The 22,557-nt window shown below is 38.6% G+C and overlaps 1 protein-coding gene across 3 annotated transcripts; it reads right to left on the reverse strand.

Annotated features, from left to right (window-relative positions):
* Positions 1-1,637: 1,637 nt before the first annotated feature.
* Positions 1,638-22,431, reverse strand: LOC112155949 (synaptopodin-2). 3 transcript variants are annotated; one of them, XM_024288019.2, is made up of 5 exons: positions 22,230-22,431; positions 15,840-15,991; positions 13,104-13,765; positions 8,893-11,846; positions 1,638-5,456 (listed from the first exon to the last, which is right to left on the reverse strand). In XM_024288019.2, exons 1-5 carry the CDS (start codon positions 22,335-22,337, stop codon positions 4,908-4,910), a joined length of 4,425 nt encoding a protein of 1,474 aa, XP_024143787.1. In that variant the 5' UTR covers positions 22,338-22,431; the 3' UTR covers positions 1,638-4,907. The 3 variants fall into 3 exon arrangements, with proteins under 3 accessions (XP_024143787.1, XP_024143786.1, XP_024143788.1); XM_024288018.2 differs by lacking the exon at positions 1,638-5,456 and having other exon boundaries at positions 6,531-11,846; positions 22,230-22,429; XM_024288020.2 differs by lacking the exons at positions 1,638-5,456; positions 13,104-13,765; positions 15,840-15,991; positions 22,230-22,431 and adding an exon at positions 12,634-12,784 and having other exon boundaries at positions 6,531-11,846.
* Positions 22,432-22,557: the final 126 nt, after the last annotated feature.

Consider the following 22,557-nt stretch of genomic DNA (forward strand, 5'->3'; position numbering starts at 1 on the left):
TGAACTTGCTTCTTCAAAGAGCCTAAAAACAAAAGTAAAAATATTTCCTGGGATTGTAAAAAACGCTAGTCTGATACTGTCTTTCTTAAAATAACATGATCGGATCGTGTCATTTAAGAAAGACACATATATGTATATATATGTGTCACACAGAACGAAAAACAAGAAAAAAAGTTTTCAGAACAGAGGTGCATTAGGTGATTGATGTAAAAGTGAAAAAAATTTATATGACAATAGTTATTTCTTTACTAAATTTAACTCAAATTTAACATAACTTAACAACTCAACTTAACACAATGTAATTCAACTTAACTTAAGTTAAGCGTAATTTAACTAAACTTAAAGCAAGATTGCTTAACTTAAATTACCTTAACATGAATTAACTGGACGTAACTTGATGTAACTTAACTTTAGCTTAACATAACCCAACTCAACTTAACCAGATGTAACTTAACTTAAATGCAACATAAATTAATTTAACTTAATGTAGTTTAACTCAATTTAACCTAAAGTAACTTCACTTAACGTAACCAAATATAACTCAATTTAACTTCATGTAACTTAGCTAAATGTAACCAGATTAAACTCAACGTAACTCAACCCAACTTAAGTTAAACTTAACATAACTTTACTCAAGTTAACCAGATGTAACTCAACTTAAGTCAACTTAACTTAAGTTAAACTTAACGTAACTTAACTCAACTTAACCAGATGTAACTCTACGTATCTTAGCCTAACCTAAGTTAAACTTAACGTAGGTAGACTTAACTAAACTAGATGTAACCCAACTTAACTTAATCTAACTTAGCTAAAAACTTGACATAACTTGACTAAACTTAACCAGATGTAACTCAGTGTAACTTAACCTAACCTCAGTTAAACTTAACGTTGGCTGACTTAACTAAACTGAGTGTAACCCAACTTAACTTACTCTAATGTAACTAAAAACTAAACATAACTTAACTCAACATAACCAGATGTTACTTAACTTCACTTAACTTCACTTAAGTTAAACCCAACGTAAATTCACCTAACTTAACTCAACTTCCCTTAAACTTAACTCGACTGTTGATATTAATTATAATTATTGAAATGTAACTGAACTATCTTAACTCAACTATCATGTCTAATAAAATGAATCCCTAATGCAATGCAATTCAGTGTAAAACAATATAGCTTAACAACGCAATGTAACTGAACGTAACTTAACATACCTTGAAATAATTTAATGTAAAGTAGCTTAATATACCTCAACTAAGCTAAGCTAAGGTAAGTTAAGCCAAAGGTTTCTCTGAAAAAAAAATCCAAGGTGCTTGAAAATGAACAACACAAAAGACACAATAAGTCAAAAAATAACTTTACCAGCACTTTCTCAGGTTGCATTTTATTTTCCTAAATTTTCATTAAAACTTTCAAAAATCTTCTCAATTCCACACATAAAACCTTTTTAAGTCCCCTCATTGATTTGGTAAATCAAAATTGAGTATAAAAATGCCTATGGCATGATTTTTTTCCCTGTCTGCCAAACTGAATGCGATAGGATGACAAGTATAACACCCAGAGTCATTATGTAACCACCTCCATTATGTTTAGCCATACAGATAAAGAAAGTGCAAAAAATGAACAAACACAAACGATGACATGTGAATTGATTTATTTGGTGATTTATGTCAATCTGGACAATTTTAGAACAAAAAGCTGGCCGCTGTAAGACACAAATCAATAACGACTGAAACATGGTCCTCATGCTTTCAAAATGGGTGAAAGTCACTAAAATCCTTTATACTGTGAAGGTTTTACAAACAACAAAATGAGCAAAAGTCCAAACCAAACATGATCTGCAAATGCAGGACACAAAGTGAGTCATTTCATTTGAAAGGATTTTCCACTCAATTCAGACATTTTTAAAAACTATTTGTCCAAAAAATTTTAAGATTTAATTTTAAATCAAAGTCTATATGAATTTATGGAAGTTATTAAAATGAAAACTTGCCTTTTAAGAGACATATAACATCACACTCTCCCTCACTCTTACACCGCTTCATTCAAAACTCTACTTATTCCCTCTGACGTTACACAGTGAAAACATCCTAAATCCCTTTCTGACTTTTTATCTGATGAAATCCAAACACAAAAAGTGTACAAATCCTCCAGAACTAGTGTGTTTGATGCACAACATCATGAGAGGATAAACAGTTCCACCTTACACTTTACCTAATGAGTTTCTCACATCATTCATTTCTTCCAGCATTAAATGCATTTTTTAAAGTTTTAACGAAATATTTCATTGACGTCATTCTGTATAAACAGAAAACTGGAGTTCAAACCCCACTATGTTAAAACCCTAGCTTTGTCTGACAAAAACCTTCTCAAAGCTGCTATAACTCTAAATCTCTAAACACTTAGAGGTCGTGATTTGTTCAAAAAGCTAGAAAAGTACAAAACATCAGAGGGAAAACTGCAATTTTACACTGAGGATTTCTCTCTCAGACGCTCAGTGTTACAGTCCCCTGTTTAAAGAACATCCAAATGCTGACATGCAGGCGTGTGACGCAACCGGATGAGAATAAATCAACTTTTATTTAAAAATAACACCAACAAGCTTTGGAGAAGCAGGGAAGTCACTGCAGCTTGACTGTCATCCAACATAATCCAAACAAAGAGCGACACGACCAGGCAGGCAACCAAAAACTTTGCAGCACTCGAGGAAAACATAAAAAAAAATCTGTAAGCCTGAATATAGAATATTCAGAATATTTAAAAGAGAGGTTAAAAACAGAAAAATCCCTGATGAGAAGGGTTTCGTTTGACAAGCAGAAGTTAGGAGTGTGCACACATTCGTCATCTAAATGAGTCAAGAAGATTAAAGTGGGGGTGTGCTGGAAGTGTAAAGTGAGTGTTCGTTTATTAGAATGGTACATTTTTAGCCAAATTAACAGTAAACTTCCATCTCCATGAGTTTTAAGTCCATTTTCAATCATTTTGTTTTAATGCAGCTTTAGTTCTATTTTACTCCCATGAAAAAAGAAAGCACCCGACCTAAATCCAACATACACTTTTACAAAAACTAAAAAAAAAAAATGTTTTCTTAACATTTAAAAATACTGTATACACTGGAGAGAATACCTTTGACATAAATCATTTGATAATTTTATGTTGTTTTTTTTATTTTTGTTCTTAATTAGCTCAATTAAAAAAAATCTCACTTTTTCTTGTAAAGCACTTTGTGTTGTAAATTGGTGTATAAATAAAGATTCATTCAAAGTAAGAATTCACAGCTTTGTTGGGTTAACCAATCAAACAATCTTTCTCCTAATCAAACAAACACACTTCTAAAAATGCAAACATTTTGACTAAAAATTATTTTGGTGTGAAGTTAGACTTTTTTTTTTACATTGCATTCAGTGGTCAATTAACCCATTTTGCAATCTGCCTCTAGTGGCCTTTTGAGGAACTGCAACATACTTCCTGGTTTGTGTAAAGTTGGTGTATACTATTTCAAAGGCCTATGTCATGCTTTTCTCAAGACTTTCTGAGTAAACTGTATCCATATATATGAACATATTTTACCTTTGGAGCACTAAGGGAAAAATATTTATAAAATATGAGTTATTTTTTGTGAGTAAGACAGGTTGATCTCTGAAACACCTCCGTACTGCTCATGACTTCATCCTAGAGGCGGCTTTGTGTGTCTGTGTTTCGCCCACGAAAACAAAAAAAGCATCTGGACTTTTCCAAAGATGGATGTGTATACCGTATATTTACCTTTAGTATCCCCGGCCATCGCTACACTGGTTGCAGCGATGGCCGGGGATAGCGGCTGAGCTAGCTGAGCGGCGAAGCTAGCTGCTGAGCACCGCTAGCTTTGTGGAGAAATTGGGTTGCAGTGCAGAATGATGACTCATGAAAGAGGCGGTTCTCACTTAGTGACATCAGCTCGTGAGAACATGCTTGTTTACATGGGTTGGAAGGGGCTGGTGCTCAGAGTGCAGGTTTTTAGAGGATTACTCATGCGTGAATGGATCAAAATACCACTTTGGGGTTCTTTAAAGTGAGTAATACACAGTATAATTCACTTAAAAGTTAAAAAAGTGGATTTTGCATGATATAAACGTTAAAGTTAAGCATTGATGGAGATTTCAAGACAACTTCCTGTTTCCCTCAAACATTAAACCGACCCTCCCATTCCAGTCGTTGACTGTATATGAGAACTGGACTGAGTGACCTCTCCCCCCTTGTATTCCAAACAGTATGTACGTTCTGACTCCAAGAAATAAACATCTATTCCTTAGTCATTATAATTGTTTTCTTTTTTCTAACATGTTCTTGCTAATCCTATTTTTTTGTGTTTTTTTTTTCTTTAGTGCAAGTTATTCAAGTTCTAAAATTAGATACCCCATGAGTATGTGGTCTCATATCGAATGTTCCCAACATTTGACTGATTTTTTTTTGCCTGAAGAAGCTCACTTCTGATTGGTGAGAGTGGTTACCATAGAAACGATGTCTCAGACCGACTTGGACCAATTACTGCTTCCTGACTTTGTCTGGTTCCAACATGGCGGCGCATATTATATTAAAATAAAACTTGCAACTGAATTGACTTATTTTGTTGGACCTATAAGTAACCCCTTTTCTGTGGGTGACATCACACTAACTCTGTCCAGTTTTTATGTACAGTCAATGATTGTAGCATATTTACCAGAAAAGAAACTGTTAAATTAATTTCCAAATTTGCAGAAACTTTCAGTCCTTTCTTTTTTGCTGTGAGACATGCAAGCTAAATTATTTAACTCTTTTTTTCAAACCAAAAATCCAAACCAGTACTGTATTGTTTTGCAAAACCTTTAGACTTTTCCACTTGTCCACTCATATATTTCTTGATAGAATCTGGTCTGTGGACAGACGTTCTACAGCCTCCACCTCCAGGTGGTGCTGTTGCAAGTATACTTTTCCACAGGCTTGGTGTAACCCGATGGAGAGGTCGCAGGCCTCAGGTTTGCCTCATACTTGTGAGGTTGCCACTGCCTCGGCAGGGATCTGTAACCCGCATGACTTGTTGGGACGTAGACAGGCCGTCTTGTTGGGGACACGAACGACGGCGGCAGATTTGGACTCTTCCTGCAGCTTTGGCTCCAAGTCTGGTTGCCTGTTTTATGCGGAGCTTGGTAAGAAACTCTGGCCTTCCACTCCGCCGGTGGCTCAGGCAGGATTTTCCGCTGGGCTGCCAAGTGGACGTTCGAAGCGAGAGATTGTTGGAGGTCCTGAAAAGCCTCGTCTACCAGGCCCAAGGGATGGCGAGAGGCCGCCTCCCAGGGGGTCGGCGTCTTGAAGCCTTTCTCCAACCGGGACGTCTGCCATGATGTTGGAGGCTTAGAAAAGGAGGAAGCAGGAGCTGATTTCTGGCCTGTAGATGGGACTCTGGCTGGTGGGGAAAGGGAAAAGCTCCTGCCAAGTGCCTGTAAAGAGAAATCCAAACATACAGTTATTCATTTAATTTTAGAAAAGCTTATTTTTACCATGTATGAATTCAAAAGTGACTTTAAAATTGCCAAAACTAGTGTTTTAAAGCTGTATTTTTGCAATGTGCTCTTTAAATTTCAAAAAGATGATCAATTAAAAGTTATCTTTGTTGAAATTTCTCAGAATAAAGAAGAATATTTAGCTTTTTTCCCAGAACAGGCACCTCTATTAATGAATGTAGTGGCAGGAATTTCGCTTGTTTCTCTGGTTGTGCTTTGCTAGGTGACAGAAACATAATAGTGACTGATGAATTTTTAACGTCCAAGTGTCCCCTTAGATGATTAGACAGCGCAGGGTCATGCCAGGTGAAAAATTCATGCCTTCTCAGATTACAGCACAGCAGACATGCAGAAAAATAAGGACCAGTGCTGCCATCACCTGGTGAGTTTTTGCAAGATGAAAAAAAGGAGGAAGAAGTACATTTTCCATGCCCCTAAAAAGTCTATGTTTTAATCTATATGTCACATTTTAATAAATAAAATGGTTAAACTATTTTTTAAAACCCAAATAGAGCTATTACACTATTAAAAATGACTGTGTGGCTAAAAATTTAGTTTTTTTAGATGTCATATATCCAACTTTTAACACCTTACTCAATTTATTCTTGATCAAAAATCTTCAAAATCCAACAAATTTGGATTAATCATGAATGCTGACAAGAATCCAATGAAATAATGAGGATCCTTTAGATAGCTGCCATAATCATTTAATATTAAAATCCTGTTTTAAAAAGAGTGACATCTATATTTCACAACTCACTTGACCTCCAGAATCACCTAGTGAGATCACAGTGAAGTCCCATAGCTAATAATAACCTTCATAAATGCGTCATCAGGCAGTCATCGGGTAGGAATGTGCTTCTCTAGCACTTACCTCAACTCCTTAGAAATAAAAAAGTGGGGTTGTTTGTTTTAACAACTGTGTTTTCTTTTTATAGTAGTACAAATGGAGTGGTTGCAACTAAGAAAAGAGCCAAAAGAAATAGAGAAGAATGCGAAAAGGAGGCAAAACAAGGATAAGAGACAGTTTAATGGCACTGAGTCATACAGAAAGTGCACAATGAAGAAGAACACACAAAAAAGGAAAAAAAAGAACAAAAGATTTGCAAAAAGAGTGATTTTACCCTTTAAAGCACGACACCCGATCTGCTCAAATATATATAAAACAATGGAGAAAGATGCATGAACTCCAAATGGAGAAAAAAATGACTTTTACGAAAGGATAAAATGATTTCAGAGGTTGTGGTTTTTGGCTTGAGTTAAAATTAGAGCCTGTGTGTGTGTGGACCTCTGAACTGGACCTCTCCTGAGGCAGTTTAAATATAGTATTTAACATGATGCAACACCTGCTTGAAGCTTAAAATGAAGCGTGCCCACTTAAGTAGGTTCTATTAAAAGATAGGGAAGAGAGAACAGAGGGAAAAGAAAGGAATAATCAAACTACACTGTATAAAGTGAAATATTGTATCAATTAAATAAAGCTCTGTAATTTGTTACATTTCAAAATATTTTTTTCAAATTAAAATTTCAAGTTAAATGTAACAATTTACAGAACTTTTGTAAATTGATCTAATATTTCATTTAAGCTTACTCTCTGTTGACTATAACCTTCCTGATGTTTGATTGTATCATTAAAAATCCCACACCACACCCTTCTTTTACAACCACTTCCCTATACAAGTTTTTTTTAGCTTTGCTTCAACAAAAAGTTACATTTAATTACCTTTTATCTCTCTAGGGAAAGTTCTGTCATTGCAAAAAATAACGATTTATCTTTAGTTTTTTAAAAATAACCTTCTAGCTTTCACATTTTCTCCTGATTTCATTATCACTCGCAAAAACCTGCCCAACATTCTCATACCATCAAAACTTTAGACCCATTCTCATGAAATTAGATGTTTAAGCCACCAATACCAAAAATAGGCTGAATTTGGACTACTATGCACCTTAATTATCTTCAATTTTTCAATATTTACTTATTACTTGTAAACATTGACTGTAGAAGAGAACTGGAGTGAGTGACCCCGCCCCCCTCGAGTTCTAAGGCTTATTGCGGTGGCTCCAATAAGCCAAAATGAACAGCTATGACTCAGTCATTAGATTTTTCAGAATCTTACTGTGCTACCTAGCATGTTCATATTAAACTGGCCAATCAGATGTCGCAGTAAAAGCAGGTGGTGCCTCCCAAATCTAGCATTCAAAATGTTTGACTAACTGATTCTCCAATGCCCATTTTCAAGTCGTAGAGGTATGAATCTCCAACAAACTCACTCCTGAGTGGCGAGAGTGGTTGCCATAGAAACCAACTTGGACCAATCACTGCTTACTGCCATCATTTGGCTCCAACATGTTTTGTTTCACAAAAATGATGACTAAATTTGGTTTTTCTAAGAGTCTGGTTCTTGTATACAGCCAATGCTTTTAAATTAAAAACAGTTAAACATCAAGCTCTTTAAAATAAAGTAATAATAGCAATTGGATGAACAGAAGTTTTGCAGAAGCAAGTTTTCTTTACTACAAGTTCCAAACCATTTAACTTGTAGTTTTCTGTAAGATCACAAACTCTTTGATCCAAATCGGCTATAAGACTGCCATGATTCTATGAGAATCACTCCTTTTCAGCCGCTGCAGGTTTCCACACCTGAGCTGAGCTCTTGTTAGCGGTAAACTTTGGCCTAGGAGCAGCTGCATTGCTACCCCCCGATACAGAATCAGCTCTACCAACCACGGGGTAAGTCGGGGTAATGTAGCAACTGGTAGATTGTTGCTCGTAAGGCACAGGGGGAGGCGCCATGTAAGGAGGGCTGTTTGCTGGCTGGTAAGCCGCCTGTAGAGGCTGTGAATAGGGAGGGTTTGAAGGCTGAGGGGACTGGGGGTGATAAGCAGGCTGGACAGGTTGCTGATATTGTTGGTTATATTGTTGCTGGTATAGACCACCTGGAGGCTGCTGATAAGGATACACATTAGCTTGTGTTTGCTGATAAAGGCCATCATGCATCGGAGGCTGCATGGGCATCCCATAGGCTTGCTGGGGATATGGAGAGCTGTAAGGTCCAGGTTGCTGGACTGGGGCAATTTGCCCATATGTAATTGGTTGGTTATCAGCAGGTGGATTGGGAGGGCTGGGCTTTGGTATGGGAGGCTTGACAGCCTCTGCTCCTGGGCCAAAGATAAAAAGTGAGGAATCCAACTGATAAGGTTGATGCTTCATGACATCAATAACATTTAAAGGCTTAGGGGCGGGCGTCTGCTTCTCTTGGTCTTTTTTCTTTGCTTTGGTTGAAGGACTGGCTGCAGGGGGCTGTTTGGATGCAGCAGGAGGATATAATGGAGACTGAATAGGATTATATGCACGTGGAGGGGGAGCACGTACGTTGGGAGTATATTTCCATTCATTGGGTAAGGACGCAGCTGGTGATGTCGATCGGCTTGCCTTGTTTGCTTCCACGGTGTCAGAATCCACCACAAACTTCTCCATGCGAGACTGCCTCTTGGCGAACATATCGGCTCCTTTCCCTTTAACAACTGGCATCTCAAAAGCTGAACCCGGAGAGGATTTAGGATTCAGGACCGTGGCCATGGGGTTGACAGGTAATGAAGGTCTTTGCCCAATAGTAAAAGATTGCATTCGTCGAGGTGGAGAAGGTGGAGTGGTGCTCAGGTTTTGTGATGCGTTTTGTTGCGGCTGCCAAGGTTTAGGAGAGGGCCGATTGTTGATTTTAGACACGGAAACATTTGCTGATGTTTGTTGGGATTGTGAAGTCCAGGAGTCCACATGTGTCTGAAGCTGTGCTTGAGCAGGTGGCCATGTATCTCCTTGGGGCTGGGGTGGAGGACTGGAAACTTGCTGTTGCCAGCCTGGATAAGGTGTTGACTGGGTTGGCGGTGTTTGGGTCCAAGGTGGCTGATGTTGAGCCTGATTTTGTTCGTGGCTCCATGAATTCATGTGATGTTGATTATTATCAAGAGGGTGCTGAGCCCATGGAGACTGTGACTGAGGCTGAGCAGGTACAGGTGCCCATGGATTCAGATTAGCTTGAGGTTGTGGTTGAGGTTGTGGTTGAGGTGATGGCTGGGCTGCTTGGATCCATGGTGGCTGCACTTGAACTTGGGTTTGTGATTGGCCCCAAGCGTCAACGGAGGTTTGCTGCTGAGGCTGTCCTGAGACCCATGTTTGTTGATGCTGATGGGACGCTTGGGCCTGAGCCCACGATTGTTGCAAGACCTGGTGCTGTGGTTGTTGAACCCATGGTGGCTGGGGTTCCTGCTGAACTTGTTGAACCCAAGGAGGTTGCACTTGGGGTTTTTGCTGAGGTTGCTGTACCCACGGTGCTTGTTGTTGGGAGTCCATTTGTGATGGGTGTGCCCACTGGTTCTGGGCTTGTTGCTGTAGTTGTCCTTGGGCTTGTAACCATGCTGGCTGAATTTGTTGGGACTGTGGCTGTTCATTTGTCTGTGCCCAAGATGGCTGAACCTGATGATGTTGTTGAGACTGTGGTTCCTCTTGTGGCCGAATCCAAGGTGGCTGAGGCTGACTTTGACTTTGTCCTTGAGGCTGACTCCAGTTCGGCTGGCTTTGAGGGGTCCAAGCACTTGTGGGAGCCTGAGGCTGTGCCTGGTTCTGAGTGGGCTGATGCGTTACCCATGGAAGTTGCGTGGGAGTCTGATCTGAGGGTGGTTCCTGGGGCTGGACTTGTGCTGAATGCCATCCAGCAGATGACTGTTGCTGGGTTTGCGTCTGTTCTGCAATCCAAGCCGTCTTCTGGGAGGACTCGAGCTGCAGAGAAGGCTTCATCTCAACGTTTTCCTCTGGGAGTGTCCCTCGCAAAGGCTGCTGCTGAGATTCTGGCTCTGTGGGAGCCCAAGCATGCTGTTCGTCTGTTATAGCACTGGCAGGAGTTTCATGTGGGGCGAGAGGGGGAGAGTGCTCTACGGCAGGTGCAGTGGTTGGCTCTAGTTCTGGAGGAGGGGCAGTGTCTGTGACGGGGGCGACAGCAGGTGTGGATATACTATTTTCAGCACACTGAGGCATGTTCTGGTTGGCCGCTTCTATCTGTGGAGACCAAGGTGGAGAGTTGGGGTTGATCACAGGCTTTGGAGCAACTGGTGGAGGAATCTTTGGCTTAATTCTTTGAGACTGGAGAAAGTTGCAAGCTTCAGCCCCGAGGCTGAGGTAGTCTTCCTCCGGTCCTGATTCAAAGCCCAACTTTTTATCACTCCTGTTGAGGAGATTCAGCAGCTCAGGATTAGGGGACATTTTAGGAGATTCTTTAAACGTGAACATAGGTTTGCCCGTATTTCTTCGTCTCGCGTCCAGCAGAAAGCTGGTCTTGATCGCTGGGGTAGATATGCGCTCATCGCGGGAGGCTATTTGCTCCCCTTGAGCCGCAAGATCCTGACTGGTCCCGCTAATTCCATGAGAATAAGGTGTCGCCACCATGTTTTCTGCTGTGAAAGGCTTGGCAGTACGGTTGTTAAGGGAACTCTGAATTTCATTGGTTTGTTGTTGGTTCATGCCGTTGATGTTTGCAGAATACTGCTGCATTTGCTTCTGCTCTTGATGATACTGTTGCTGCTGCTGATGCTGATAGATTTGCTGTTGTTGATATTGACTTTGTTCGTACTGCTGCTGCTGCTGAAATTGTTGATATTGATGCTGCTGCTGGTAGTTCTGTTGTTGCTCATAGTACTGCTGCTCTTGATACTGCTGATATTGCTGCTGGCTTTGTTGGTGCATGTTTACATCCATGTAAGTGTGGCCTTCCGTTGTAGACTGCATGTAGGAGAGCTCCGCGGCCCTCTTGTTCGTCTCCTGCACTCCTTCCACAGGCATTCCTTGGCGCCTGAGCTCCTCGTGTTCAGCAGAAATCTCATCCATCCTCTGACGGCGCTGAGCAAACATCAGGGCGCCCTTGCCTTTGGTGTCAGGCAAGGATTCCATCTCCGCTTGGTTGTGCAAGTTTCGTTCAATGTCCAGGAGAGCGTTGTCCAAATTCAAACTCAGCACACATTTGCTACTTGCAGCATCCCTGAAAAACGGTTTGTCTGGTTCAGAATTTATACTAGCTAAAAAAGTGATTTCAGGAGCAGGGATTTCTTGATCTCCGTCGTCCTCGTCCTCTTCGTCGCTGTACTCCTGTTCGTCTTCTCCAGTACCGTAGCTCACGAGAGTGTATTTCTTGGCCCTCTGGCGATGCTTTTTAAACATCAACACCCCTTTGTTATTGGGATTCGATGGTGCAGCGGTGAGAAGGAGAGCGATACGTTTACATTTGGACTTTGCCTCCTTCAACTGTTTCTCAGAAATGCTCTCATTACGCCTGAGCCCTATAAAGGAAAAGAGTTAGAACAAGTTAGAATGGTTCTCAAACTGAATCGAGTGCTTACAATGCAGAACAAAAGATAAATGTGGATTTTTGATTGGGAAAAAATAAGTTTCCTCTTATAAGCAGGCACTTTATTTACATGTTTAATAATTTTACAAGTGTAAAGACGTAAAAGTCATCAAAAAAAGCGAGAAAGACATTTTTTTTAATAAAGGATTTCATTTTATCACTTGCATAACCCAAACCTATTTATAAAAAATACTACATGAACAATAACTGATATTTTGATTTAATTTGATTTGAATATTTCAAGCAATCAAAGAAGTATAATACATGTGCAAAACAATCAATAGAGGATTTACATCCATACAATGATACGTCAGACATAAGATAACTAGGCATCAAATCATAAATTGCTTGAAAGGGATATGAATATTTAAACCTTTTACAACACAGATTAACACATAAAATGTGTCTGATAAGGTCTAAACATGCAATAAAACCTAAAAACTATTCAAACTTTAGTTCTATACTTGTAGTTCTATTCTTGTAGGATGGTAATTGAGCTAGTAGTTCATATTATAGTATATTATTGACTAATACATAAAATAAAAACTAATTCAAAAGTCTTATTTTCCTCCTAAAAATGTATTTCATGAAATCAATGCAGCCCGATGCAAGACAAATAGCCAGATCAAACTATTTAAATCTGTAAATTAACAAATAAGTTAATGAAATTTGATTTTTTTTAAAACACAAGACGATAGGAGAATAACAAGCAGGCTTACTTTATCATCTTTCTGCACGACTAACCTGAAGGTGGAGGAAACAACGGGAGTGAGCAACAGACTGACTTTTGGACCTCAGTTAAAGCAGCCCGTTTGAAAGGATCAGGTAACGCTCTGAGAGCGGCACATGGTGGTGTCTGTCAAAAGAGCTGCTTCTGCAGGCATCATCAGCGTGCTGCGGGGTTATATTTGTGTCGGAGAGTCCAAATTTACCACCGAGACACTCCTTGCTGCACAGTTCGGGATGTGAACTGAAGCAAAGGATCGGCTCCGCTTTCCGTTTTATTGCTGTTTGTTGGTTAGATTAGTAAAAATCCCAATCCTGTATCAGCTTCAGTCAAAGAATGAACTATTTTAAGGATTACACACATAGTGGAATGCACACAAGAGCAGCAGGTTATCCATTTAAAGGCTAGAAATTACACAGAAAGAGATCCAACTTGAATCAAAATCTGAGTAGAATGACTCACTGGCGTGTCTTGCCCGATGTTTGTTGGGTTGCTCTTGATCCCCCTCCGAATCGTCTCCTCCTGACGCCTCCTCTGATGGACTTTTCAATGAGATAGTGAAGGACCCCACGATCCCTCCTCCCTCTTGCCCTTCACTTTGGCTGTCGCTGACCCTCGGGATGCCCCTCCCTGCTCCGGATGCTGCCGGCTGCTGCAGGACGACCTCCACCCGTCCCAGCGCCGAGGTGGGGGTGACCACTACGCCGTGCTGGCCGAGCGGCTCCCTGACTGGACACGGCGTGCAGAAGGACGTCGCCGTCGTCTTGTGAAGCGCTTTGATGACTTCTCTCGTTGAAAGCTCCCCCTCGATCCCGTGAGCGCTCCCCAGAGCCGTGCTGCCCACGTCACTCAAGGTGTGCTTAGAAAGAGACACCTGGAGCTCCAGGATGTCTCCAGGTGAGACGGCCCACTCTGCTCCGCCTTCATGATTCTCACACGACGATGGAGCTCGCTGGGAGTTTTCTGTGTCATTTTCCAAGCATCCATAGTCGTGTTGGGACTCAGATATGTAAAGCTCCTTCGGTGATTGGAACCTGTTGTCCGGGGAGATGATGTTAAGGGTGGTGCTTTCTGCCAAGCTCCTCCCTTCAGATTCAAGTCCTTCTGCTGGGATGAAGACGTTTCTGTCAGAGAAGTGAAGAGAACAGCAATGAGCTTTGGAGGACCGGTACTTCTTCATCTAAGAGAATAAATGTTGAATATTGATTCACTTTAGTAATGTAGCCTACACAATAAAGTCCTACTAAAATTAAAATCATGTTTTTGGTGTTTTTAGAATGTTCTTGTAGTCTTTTTCTGACATATATTAGGAAAATTAAGCTTAAAATTGCATTTCTGACCATTTCTTTGTGTATCATGAGACGAAAAAAATGCTGTTCGAAATGGATTGTGCAGAAAATGTAGTAATATGTAGACGACTAGATCAGGAGTCTGCAACCTTTAACATTTAAACAGCCTACCGGGTCGATTTCTCACCAATCACAACTCAACAAAGTTTTACAAAAATAAAACGCTCCTTTGTATTTATGTCATTATATCAAGATAAATTTAAATAAATTATTGTTTTTTGAACGGGAAAAAACATTAATATTATGAGAAAAATATCATTTATTTTCAAAATATAAAACAACTTTTAACATGACTTCCTTTCAAAATAAAAGACATAAGTTTACTCATTGCAGAAAATTTTGTGTCAATAATGTCAGCAGTTATTAAAAAAATATTATAGTTTTTGGTGGAAATTCATAAACTTAGCTATATAGAAATAATTCAGAGATACTCATGGTGTTTTTCAGACCATACGGCACAATTAAAACCCTTGAAACTCTCCGTTTTATTATAATGCGGCGTGTGTGAATTCTGGTTGTGCTTATTGACCTCGAGTTCGGTGGTACATGGCGCTCTGTGGAAATGTTTTACTACGACTATGAAGCTGTAACGCTTGATGGATTGTTGGAGCATTGTGGGTACTGTAGTCCAGAGACTGGAGGAGGGATACGTACTATTCTTCAAGTGTTTGTGAATTAGTTTAATAAAGTTTGACTGTTTTGATTATTGTGCCTCATAGTCAGAAAAAATATGTTACTTTTTAAAATAAAATAAAGAAAAAAAAAATTTACATTTTCTTTAGGTTTCTGACCCAATGAACGCCTTGTCTGAGCTGACATCTGAGAGCTCTCTGCAACAACGAAGGGAAAAGGGGCGGGGTTGCTCCGCACCAACGGTCTCACCAACAACTCAGAGGTAAATTTCTAATGCCACTTTGCAGAAACTATGTCCTAGAAAACTACATATTTTACATTTTAGCCAAAAAACAGTATAATCACAATTTAAAGACGACATGGGAACGCTTTTAAAGTAGATGATCAGAGTGGGTTTTTAGGTTAAGTTAATTATTTTTACTCTAGAATCAGCTCAATACATCAATAAAAACTTTTCTCATTGTGTTATTACTAAAACATCCTGTACTAAAGTCACATTCACCAATCAAGTCTGTCTTATTAAAAATTCAGGAAGTCAAAGTAAACAGAGAGATTACCCAAAGATGTTTTTTATGTTGTTTTTAAAAAAGAGTGCCAAAAAAAGGGTATGTCAGTGGTTTTAAAGTCTAAACTGGAAAAAGAACATTTTTAGTGTAAAAAAAAAAAAAAAAAAATTGAAGCAACTTAAAGACCCACTGTGATCATCCTTTTTAAAAGTATTATTAGTGGTCTTTTAGTTATGATTTTATTGTTTTTTGTCTAAAATAATAAATAAAACAACTGTCATTTTCTAGGACATATTTTCCAAAAAGTGACTGTAGTTCTTAAGAAATTTGTCTTTGAATTGTGGGCGGGACCATTGTTTCTTATCAGTCCCGCCCCCTCTCCCCCTCCCCATTGCTCTCTGTTTACATGCTCTCCAGCTAGCTTACCACACAACATGTTAATACACCAAAAACACAATTTAATTGACTATAAAATAAAGCACTTTTAAATCCTAATAGAATAATACTCAGACAGACACCTCCTTTTCTGGATGAATACTCGTGATGCAAAAGGACACAGATCATAAAACAACAAGCCATCTAAATGCTAATTTAATGATGTTCCGTCCCACTCTTGTAAACGCCAAGGTTCTACGACGCAGCTGCTTCACAGCATTGATGGTTTGCCCTTCTAGAACACTTTATTTGATGCCGTGAGGTTTTAGAACTACCTTTTGAGACACAACTGCAGACTGTCAGTTGAAGTGTCGATGAGAGCAGAAGCTCGTAGAAGTGTGAGATCGGCACACGGGTTCCCGTTGATGGACACCACCTCGTCGCCGTCTTGTATTCCAGCCAGAAAGGCCCGACCACCCTGCTCCACCTGCACAAACAAGTCAAGTCTCAGGTGAGTCGGCCACTAAAAATGCTCATTTTTCTTTATGTAGAGCCCAAAATGGTTAAAAAAAAGATGTAAAATCTCAAGAAAAACAGCTCAGATATGACATTTTTTTAATTAAAAAAATATATATAATCTATTAAAAAATATGACAATTTTAAAAACATTTGGTCTGTTTCCTTGTGTGCTTTGATTGCTGTTAACGGTAAACTGAACTTTCAAAAGTGTCAGTCTCATCTTTAATTGCATCTGCACCATCTGTGTGTTACAGCAGCGGGCCAGAATAGCTCTCATCCATTAAAAGGGCACTTCTTTACCAGAGTTTAACCAGTGACCGATGGTTTCATTTCCTTGTAATTGCTTCTTGCCGCCAAATGGTTCGTTAACAAAAGGATTTATAAGTGTGAACACCCATAAATGCTCTGCTAAAGGTCACCGGCTCACTTTCACCTCACAAATGCAGCGCAAATTCTGTTGAATAAATGTCAAAGGTCTGAAAACATTTGACAATTTCTATATTTTGCAATCAGTTCTGAAAATGTGTTTCTAGGTTTTACATCCTAATTGTTTTTAGAAATTCCCACAGAAAAATGAGTCATTTTGTTGCATAAATCAATGAATATGTCCATGTTAAGGTAGCTGCAATGTTTATTTATTTATTTTTTCATCCATCAATCCATTTTCCAAACCTGCTAAATCCTCTTTTGGGGGGGGGGAGTCATCGGTTGCTGGAGCCTATCCAAGCTACTGTTGGACGAAGCCTGTTTTTGAGGAAGGGGTGTCTGAAGAAAATCTTTAAATGCACCAGAAGAACATTCCACACGGAAAAAAAAATGTGGGATTCAAACCAGGGCCTTGTTGCTGTCCATTAAGAGTGCTAACCACTACACCACAGTGCCCCCCTAATCTTCCAAAGGAGGGCTTAAGGATTTTATCCATCACTTAAACAGATCCTACTGTAGCTTGCAAATTAACAAACTTCACTAAAACTAATTAATTAAGACAGAAAATAGTTGTTAATTGCTCTATTCACTTTTTAAAATAGAAACTGAGCTATTTAAAGATCTTATTTTCAGGGTGCATGTATCAAAAAGGCATAAAATGCCTTAAATTGTTTCTTATAAAACTTTGATGAAAATACTACTGTTTTTTATTTTTTTTTATTAAAAGGTAAAGCAAAATCTTTGAAGAATAGCACAAAAAACTACATTTTTCATATTTTGGAAACCTGTAATACGATTTTTTGACCACTAGATGGCAGTATATGCACATGTTTTGCAATAAAAGGAGACAAGGACTGTAAATATGCAGAGCAAGCCACAAATTACCAAAAAACATATATTTTTTGTTTTTTTATGGCATTTACTTTACAAAAATGGCAAAATAAAAATATTTAAATGCAAAAACAGATAAAAGCCTTAAGTTCAATACGACCAAAATTCACGGCTATAAAACAGCTAAATAAATAAAACAAAAGGTCACGAGTTACTTTTACAGAGCTGCTAACTTTCATATAAACTTGCCAGCTGCAGATTTTAAGAGTTAGCAGCAGTTCAACAAGCCCTATAAGGCAGTCGGAGTGCCACTCCACGGGGACGTACACCTCACTACAGGGAGGATGGATTTGGACGGAATGTCACAGCAAGCTCCAAAAAAGGAGACAAAATATTTTGGCCGCTGTTTCTCCATCGGCTGGAAGATACACAGCGTGTCAGAACTCGGAGAAGGTCCCATTTATTGTCCAAATCCTGTTTGAAACGTGGTGCTTGTAAAGGCAAGCTCAGCACTTTTACAGGTTTGAAGACGTGAGAAGAAGAGATGCTTTTCCACTAGAATCTGTTATTTTAAACAGCTGTTTTTAAATGTGAAAACGTAACAGGAAGTCTGTAACTGCATGTCATTGTGGTTCCACAGTGGTTTATTTATTTATTTATTTTAGAAAATACTTTCCAGCTGCTTTGCAGGTAACAATGTGGAATAGATTTACATTTAAATCCCTCTTTCCTCCATTGTTCCTCTACACTGCCAGACCCCCAAACAGCATTTAAAGACATTTATTGTGTTGTAAATAGCAGCTTCTAAATATGAATTTTAGCTATAGGGACCCCCACTAAAAAGATGACATCACAGCGGGTAAAAAAGTAAAAGAAAAAATTAACGGGGCTCAAAATAAAAAAATTAAAAAATAAAAAATCTACTCACAATACCAAATAATATGTGTTTTTTGGGGAATTTGATCAATTTCTTGGAGCGTCATTAGGAAGCTACATTAGTAAAAAAAAAATATGGAATTAGAACCTTTAGTTTTTTAATCCTATCAGATTCCAAAAGTTCCTAAATTTAGTAAAAATGTAATATATGTATCACTTGTTCAAGCTAAACAAAACAATGAAATACCATTTCATTATATAAGGAATGCTGACAAAAAAAAGCTCCTCTGTCACCAAGGAAATACAGAATATTGACAATTCTTCCAAAAATCATGTAAATCTGTTCATCACCACCAGGAGACCAAAAATAATATGGTTGCTATGGAGATAAACCAACAGAGAAGCCGCCATTTTTTAATTAATTTGACATGTGCCGATCTGATGAGGCTGTTACACAAAAAAGTGACACACTGGATCAATTAACATTTAAATGATCTAGTTTTTGTTCATTTAAATTTGTGGCGTAATCATTTATTTAAAATCAAAAATTTAATTTGATGAAAACGAATCATTTTAAAAGTAACAAATTACAGAGATTTTGTGAATTGATCCAATTTTCACTTTTTACAGTGTAAAAGTAAAGGGGGAGAGTAAAGGAGTCGAAAAACCTCCGTTGTCAAGGAAATGCAAAAATTTACTTTTTCCGATCCTCCTAAAAATGACATAAACCTGTCTGTCACCTTCAGGCGACCAAAAAATAAAATGGTTGCTATGGAGATAAAACCAACAGAAATGCCATAATTTTTTTTTAAGTGTTTTTTTTTGCATCAATTTGTGATGTGTAGCTCTAATAAGGCTGTTAGAGGTAGAGAGGGAGAGTGCAGGACATGAAAAACCTCAGTTGGCAAGGAAATCCAAAAATTTACTTTTGCCAATTCTTCTAAAAATTACACAGACCTGTTTGTCACTCTGAGGCGACCAAAAAATAAAATGGTTGCTATGGCGATAAAACCAACAGAAAGCATCTGCGGGCCATACAATGCAGCTTTAATGTGTTAGTCAATGGTTCATATGTGAAATCAAGTTTATCTCTGATGCACACATGACTTTTTGAAGACAAAATAAAAACTTTTTTGCTCCTTGAATCTCTTTTTCAGATTTAAATTAGTTTTAAAAATGTTTTCTTCCATGAAATAAGAGAAAATTTTGATTTGGGTTAATTAATTTTTTCAATAAAATGCTCTTGGATCAAAACAAATGGACTGAACTTTCGGATCTTTCAATTTCCAGTAACTGAGCCTTTTTAATGTCAAACATCAAATGACAAACAGTTATTTTCACCCTCGTTTTGTTGTTTGTGTGGCTAAAGTAAAAAAATGTGAACGTTTTTGGTCCAATCATTCCCTCAAAAAAAATGTAAAATATTTGAACATTATTGCTGGACATATAGAATTGCAAATGGTGCAAATACCAGAAATATGTTTTATTTAATAGCTAGGACCAATTATTTTTTGAACTATTAGTTCTTTATATTACAAAAATGTGCAAAAATAACACAAAAAGTTACTAAGGTGGATAGAAACCCCAAAGCTGGAGTAGTTTACCCTTCAGAAAGCATCATTACACACTCCTCTGTTGTTCTGCCACCTTCTGGACCGTCAGATCAACTTTACTTGGATTACATTTTCCCAACAAAGGCCAGCAAACTGAAATAAATCTTGAAGCAGAAACTATTGCATTTGGATGCTTCTCTTCCAGGAAACGACATAATGTGCAAAGACCTACAACTCTCGCAGCAGGAAAACACAACAGAACGACAGAGGCCGTGGCATTTTCCTGATTGCTTGACAGCTTAATGACGTTCCCGTGGTGCTCAATTAGGACTGGAACATCAGCAACAAGAGGCCTCTTTTTGCTTTCTAAAACAATCCTAAAAAAAAAAAGAAGCCTATTTAGTCTACGGGGTTAAAATTTATGAGAAAAGTATTAGATTATAGATTATGCACACATGGAAAGTCTCTAAATCTGGAAATTGTTCATGTCTGACCTGAGCCATGTCGACATTCTGAGCAATCGGGCCAGTTTCTCAGTTTGTTTGGCAGGAGGAATAAATTTCTCTGATGGAAAAAAATCTGTTAGGGATTAGTGCACCTTTGCATCACAAAACGCCTCTGCTGTCTGCAGCGAAGCAGATGTAAAAACCTGTTTGCTTTCAAACTGCTGGTAGTCACCTCATAAATTTCAAACTCAGGTAACGACGCCATAACAAACACAGACTCCTTATTTGGAGAGAGTGGATACCACAAGCACTGAGCTATCCCCACTAAACCGTCATCAGTCACTTTCTTCCAATAAATAAACATAAAATACACTATATTTAGCTGAAGTCATCGTTTGTTGATCAGAAAAAGTGGTCTTTTAATTACGATTTTGCTGTTTTTAACCAAAATCTAACAGCTACAAGGTTTTTCCATCCACTCCTGATTCTAATACTATCGATCTGAGTATCGATAGTATCGATATCGAGGTAAGGTATCGATTCTAGCATCATGAGATCGATACTTTTGTTCAAGTTTTTCTTTAATACGTGCGCTAAGGACCTTGAAGTTCATGCAAGCGCAGCATCTGTCTGCAGATTGGGCAAAAAAACAGCCATATCTAAGGAAACACTTGCCCAATTTGTACAGGAAACTGCCCAATCTGGCAACATGCCCCTCCCCCTTCCTGTTTCATCAGAGCATCATTAAAAAGTCGCATTTTTATTTTGTCAAAAGTGACTTTATTTTATTATTCTTTATATGTTTGTGATGCTATTATACTTACATTTTTGCTATATTTTTACCTTTTTTTTTTAAATTTGCAATAGTTACTATTTTCTTATTATTATAATAACATTATTAATCTACATTCTATAATTGATTGCATGTTCAGTTCTGTTTGTTGTAATTGGTTAATAAACATTTTTATTTGTTATTTGATAAAGGCTAATATCTTCTGTTACCTGATCCAATGTTTCACTTTTTACGAAAATTAAGATTAATATTGCATTTCTGAGTATTTATTGATTCAAACCGTTGTGAATCAGGAGCCCCGTTAATGTTAGGTTGGGGGTGTGAGGGGCTGTAAGCTAGTGGAGCAACATGTAAACAGATGGGTGATGGGAAGTGGGGGCTGGCTTACTCCACAACTTCTACTACAACACAGATTTCTTTTTTAAATTTAAGCCTAAAATGCCATTATTATAATTAAAAGACCAAATGGAACACTGTGAAAATAGTTCAAAAGAGGATTTTTTAGGTAGATTTGTGCATCATGAGATTTTCAAAATAAAGGCACGTACAGCTTTTAAAGCTGCAAACTTCATTTTCTGAAATAAACCTTTGTGAATTGTATCAAACTTGCATTTATCAACAAAAAGAAACCCTGCAAGGGTAAGGTGAACTCAAGATCCATCAAGCAGGTTAAAAAATTGAATAAATCCTTGAAATTATAAACATCCAGAGATAGGGTCAATTACACCAGAAAAGTTGCTCTAAATCCGTTTAAATCCTCCTTATGTTCTTTACCTCACTGTCAGGTTAAACTTCAGCTTTTTTAACCTATTACTCTGTAATCTTATTTTGGTTTTGACCAGAATTTGTGGAATTCCTCTGCTTGTTTGCAGCAGCATGAGCACCCACATGTGGTTGATTCCCCTCTAAATACTGCTCTGCTTATTTGCTTGAAGCTCTGTAATGGATGATGGATTACACTGCCGTGAGCTCGCACTCTCTCTTAGCCTTGACCATATAAGGGTGCTGGAGAATCTCTCACCAAAACATGGCCAATGCGCGCAAAAATGCGCTCTGAAGACTTCCCCATCCTGGCTTTCAATCTAAGAAAAGGCATTTTTTCAAACTTTTTACATTTCAAATACTTCATTTAGTTATGGCACTGTACACAGGTAACAAAAAAGTGAAAATAACAGTTATAAATTGTGTATTTGGGTGGCAAATTCACAGAAAAAACGAATAAAACTGACACATTTCCTTTTAAATTGCGCTTTAAACCAATACTGACGCACATATGCATACCTGGGAGACTAGAAAAGATCTTTGGTTGTCAACTTCTCCCTCTTCCAAGGTGAACCCCCAGGGTGCTGCTCCGCTCAGGGTTACGCAGACGTAATCTCCAGTGCCCATGATGCGCAGCTGCTCATAGCCAAACTTCCACAGCTCTGCACAGAGATCACCTCCACCTCCCCTACCGCTGCCTTATCCTCATCATCTGAGTTCCAGTTGAGTCCTGCCCGCCCCTGAATGCGTCATGGCGCACGGACACGCCTGCACAGAGGGAGCATGCAACTGGTGGTTTGACGCTCCAGATGCAGGAGCCTCTTTATCAGGCTGCGCATCACCAAGC

The sequence above is a fragment of the Oryzias melastigma genome, linkage group LG18 (assembly GCF_002922805.2).
Source record: "Oryzias melastigma strain HK-1 linkage group LG18, ASM292280v2, whole genome shotgun sequence".
Classification (NCBI taxonomy): domain Eukaryota; kingdom Metazoa; phylum Chordata; class Actinopteri; order Beloniformes; family Adrianichthyidae; genus Oryzias; species Oryzias melastigma.

Bases quoted from the DNA above. Each gene is read 5' to 3' on its own strand.
- LOC112155949 (XM_024288018.2), bottom strand. From the start codon at position 22,337: ATGGGCACTGGAGATTACGTCTGCGTAACCCTGAGCGGAGCAGCACCC. The intron at 13,766-15,839 runs GTAGTTCTAAAA...CTTCTCTGACAG, and splicing joins CTGCAGTTGTGTCTCAAAAG to AAACGTCTTCATCCCAGCAG. The intron at 11,847-13,103 runs GTGAGTCATTCT...TTTCCTTTATAG, and splicing joins ACATCGGGCAAGACACGCCA to GGCTCAGGCGTAATGAGAGC.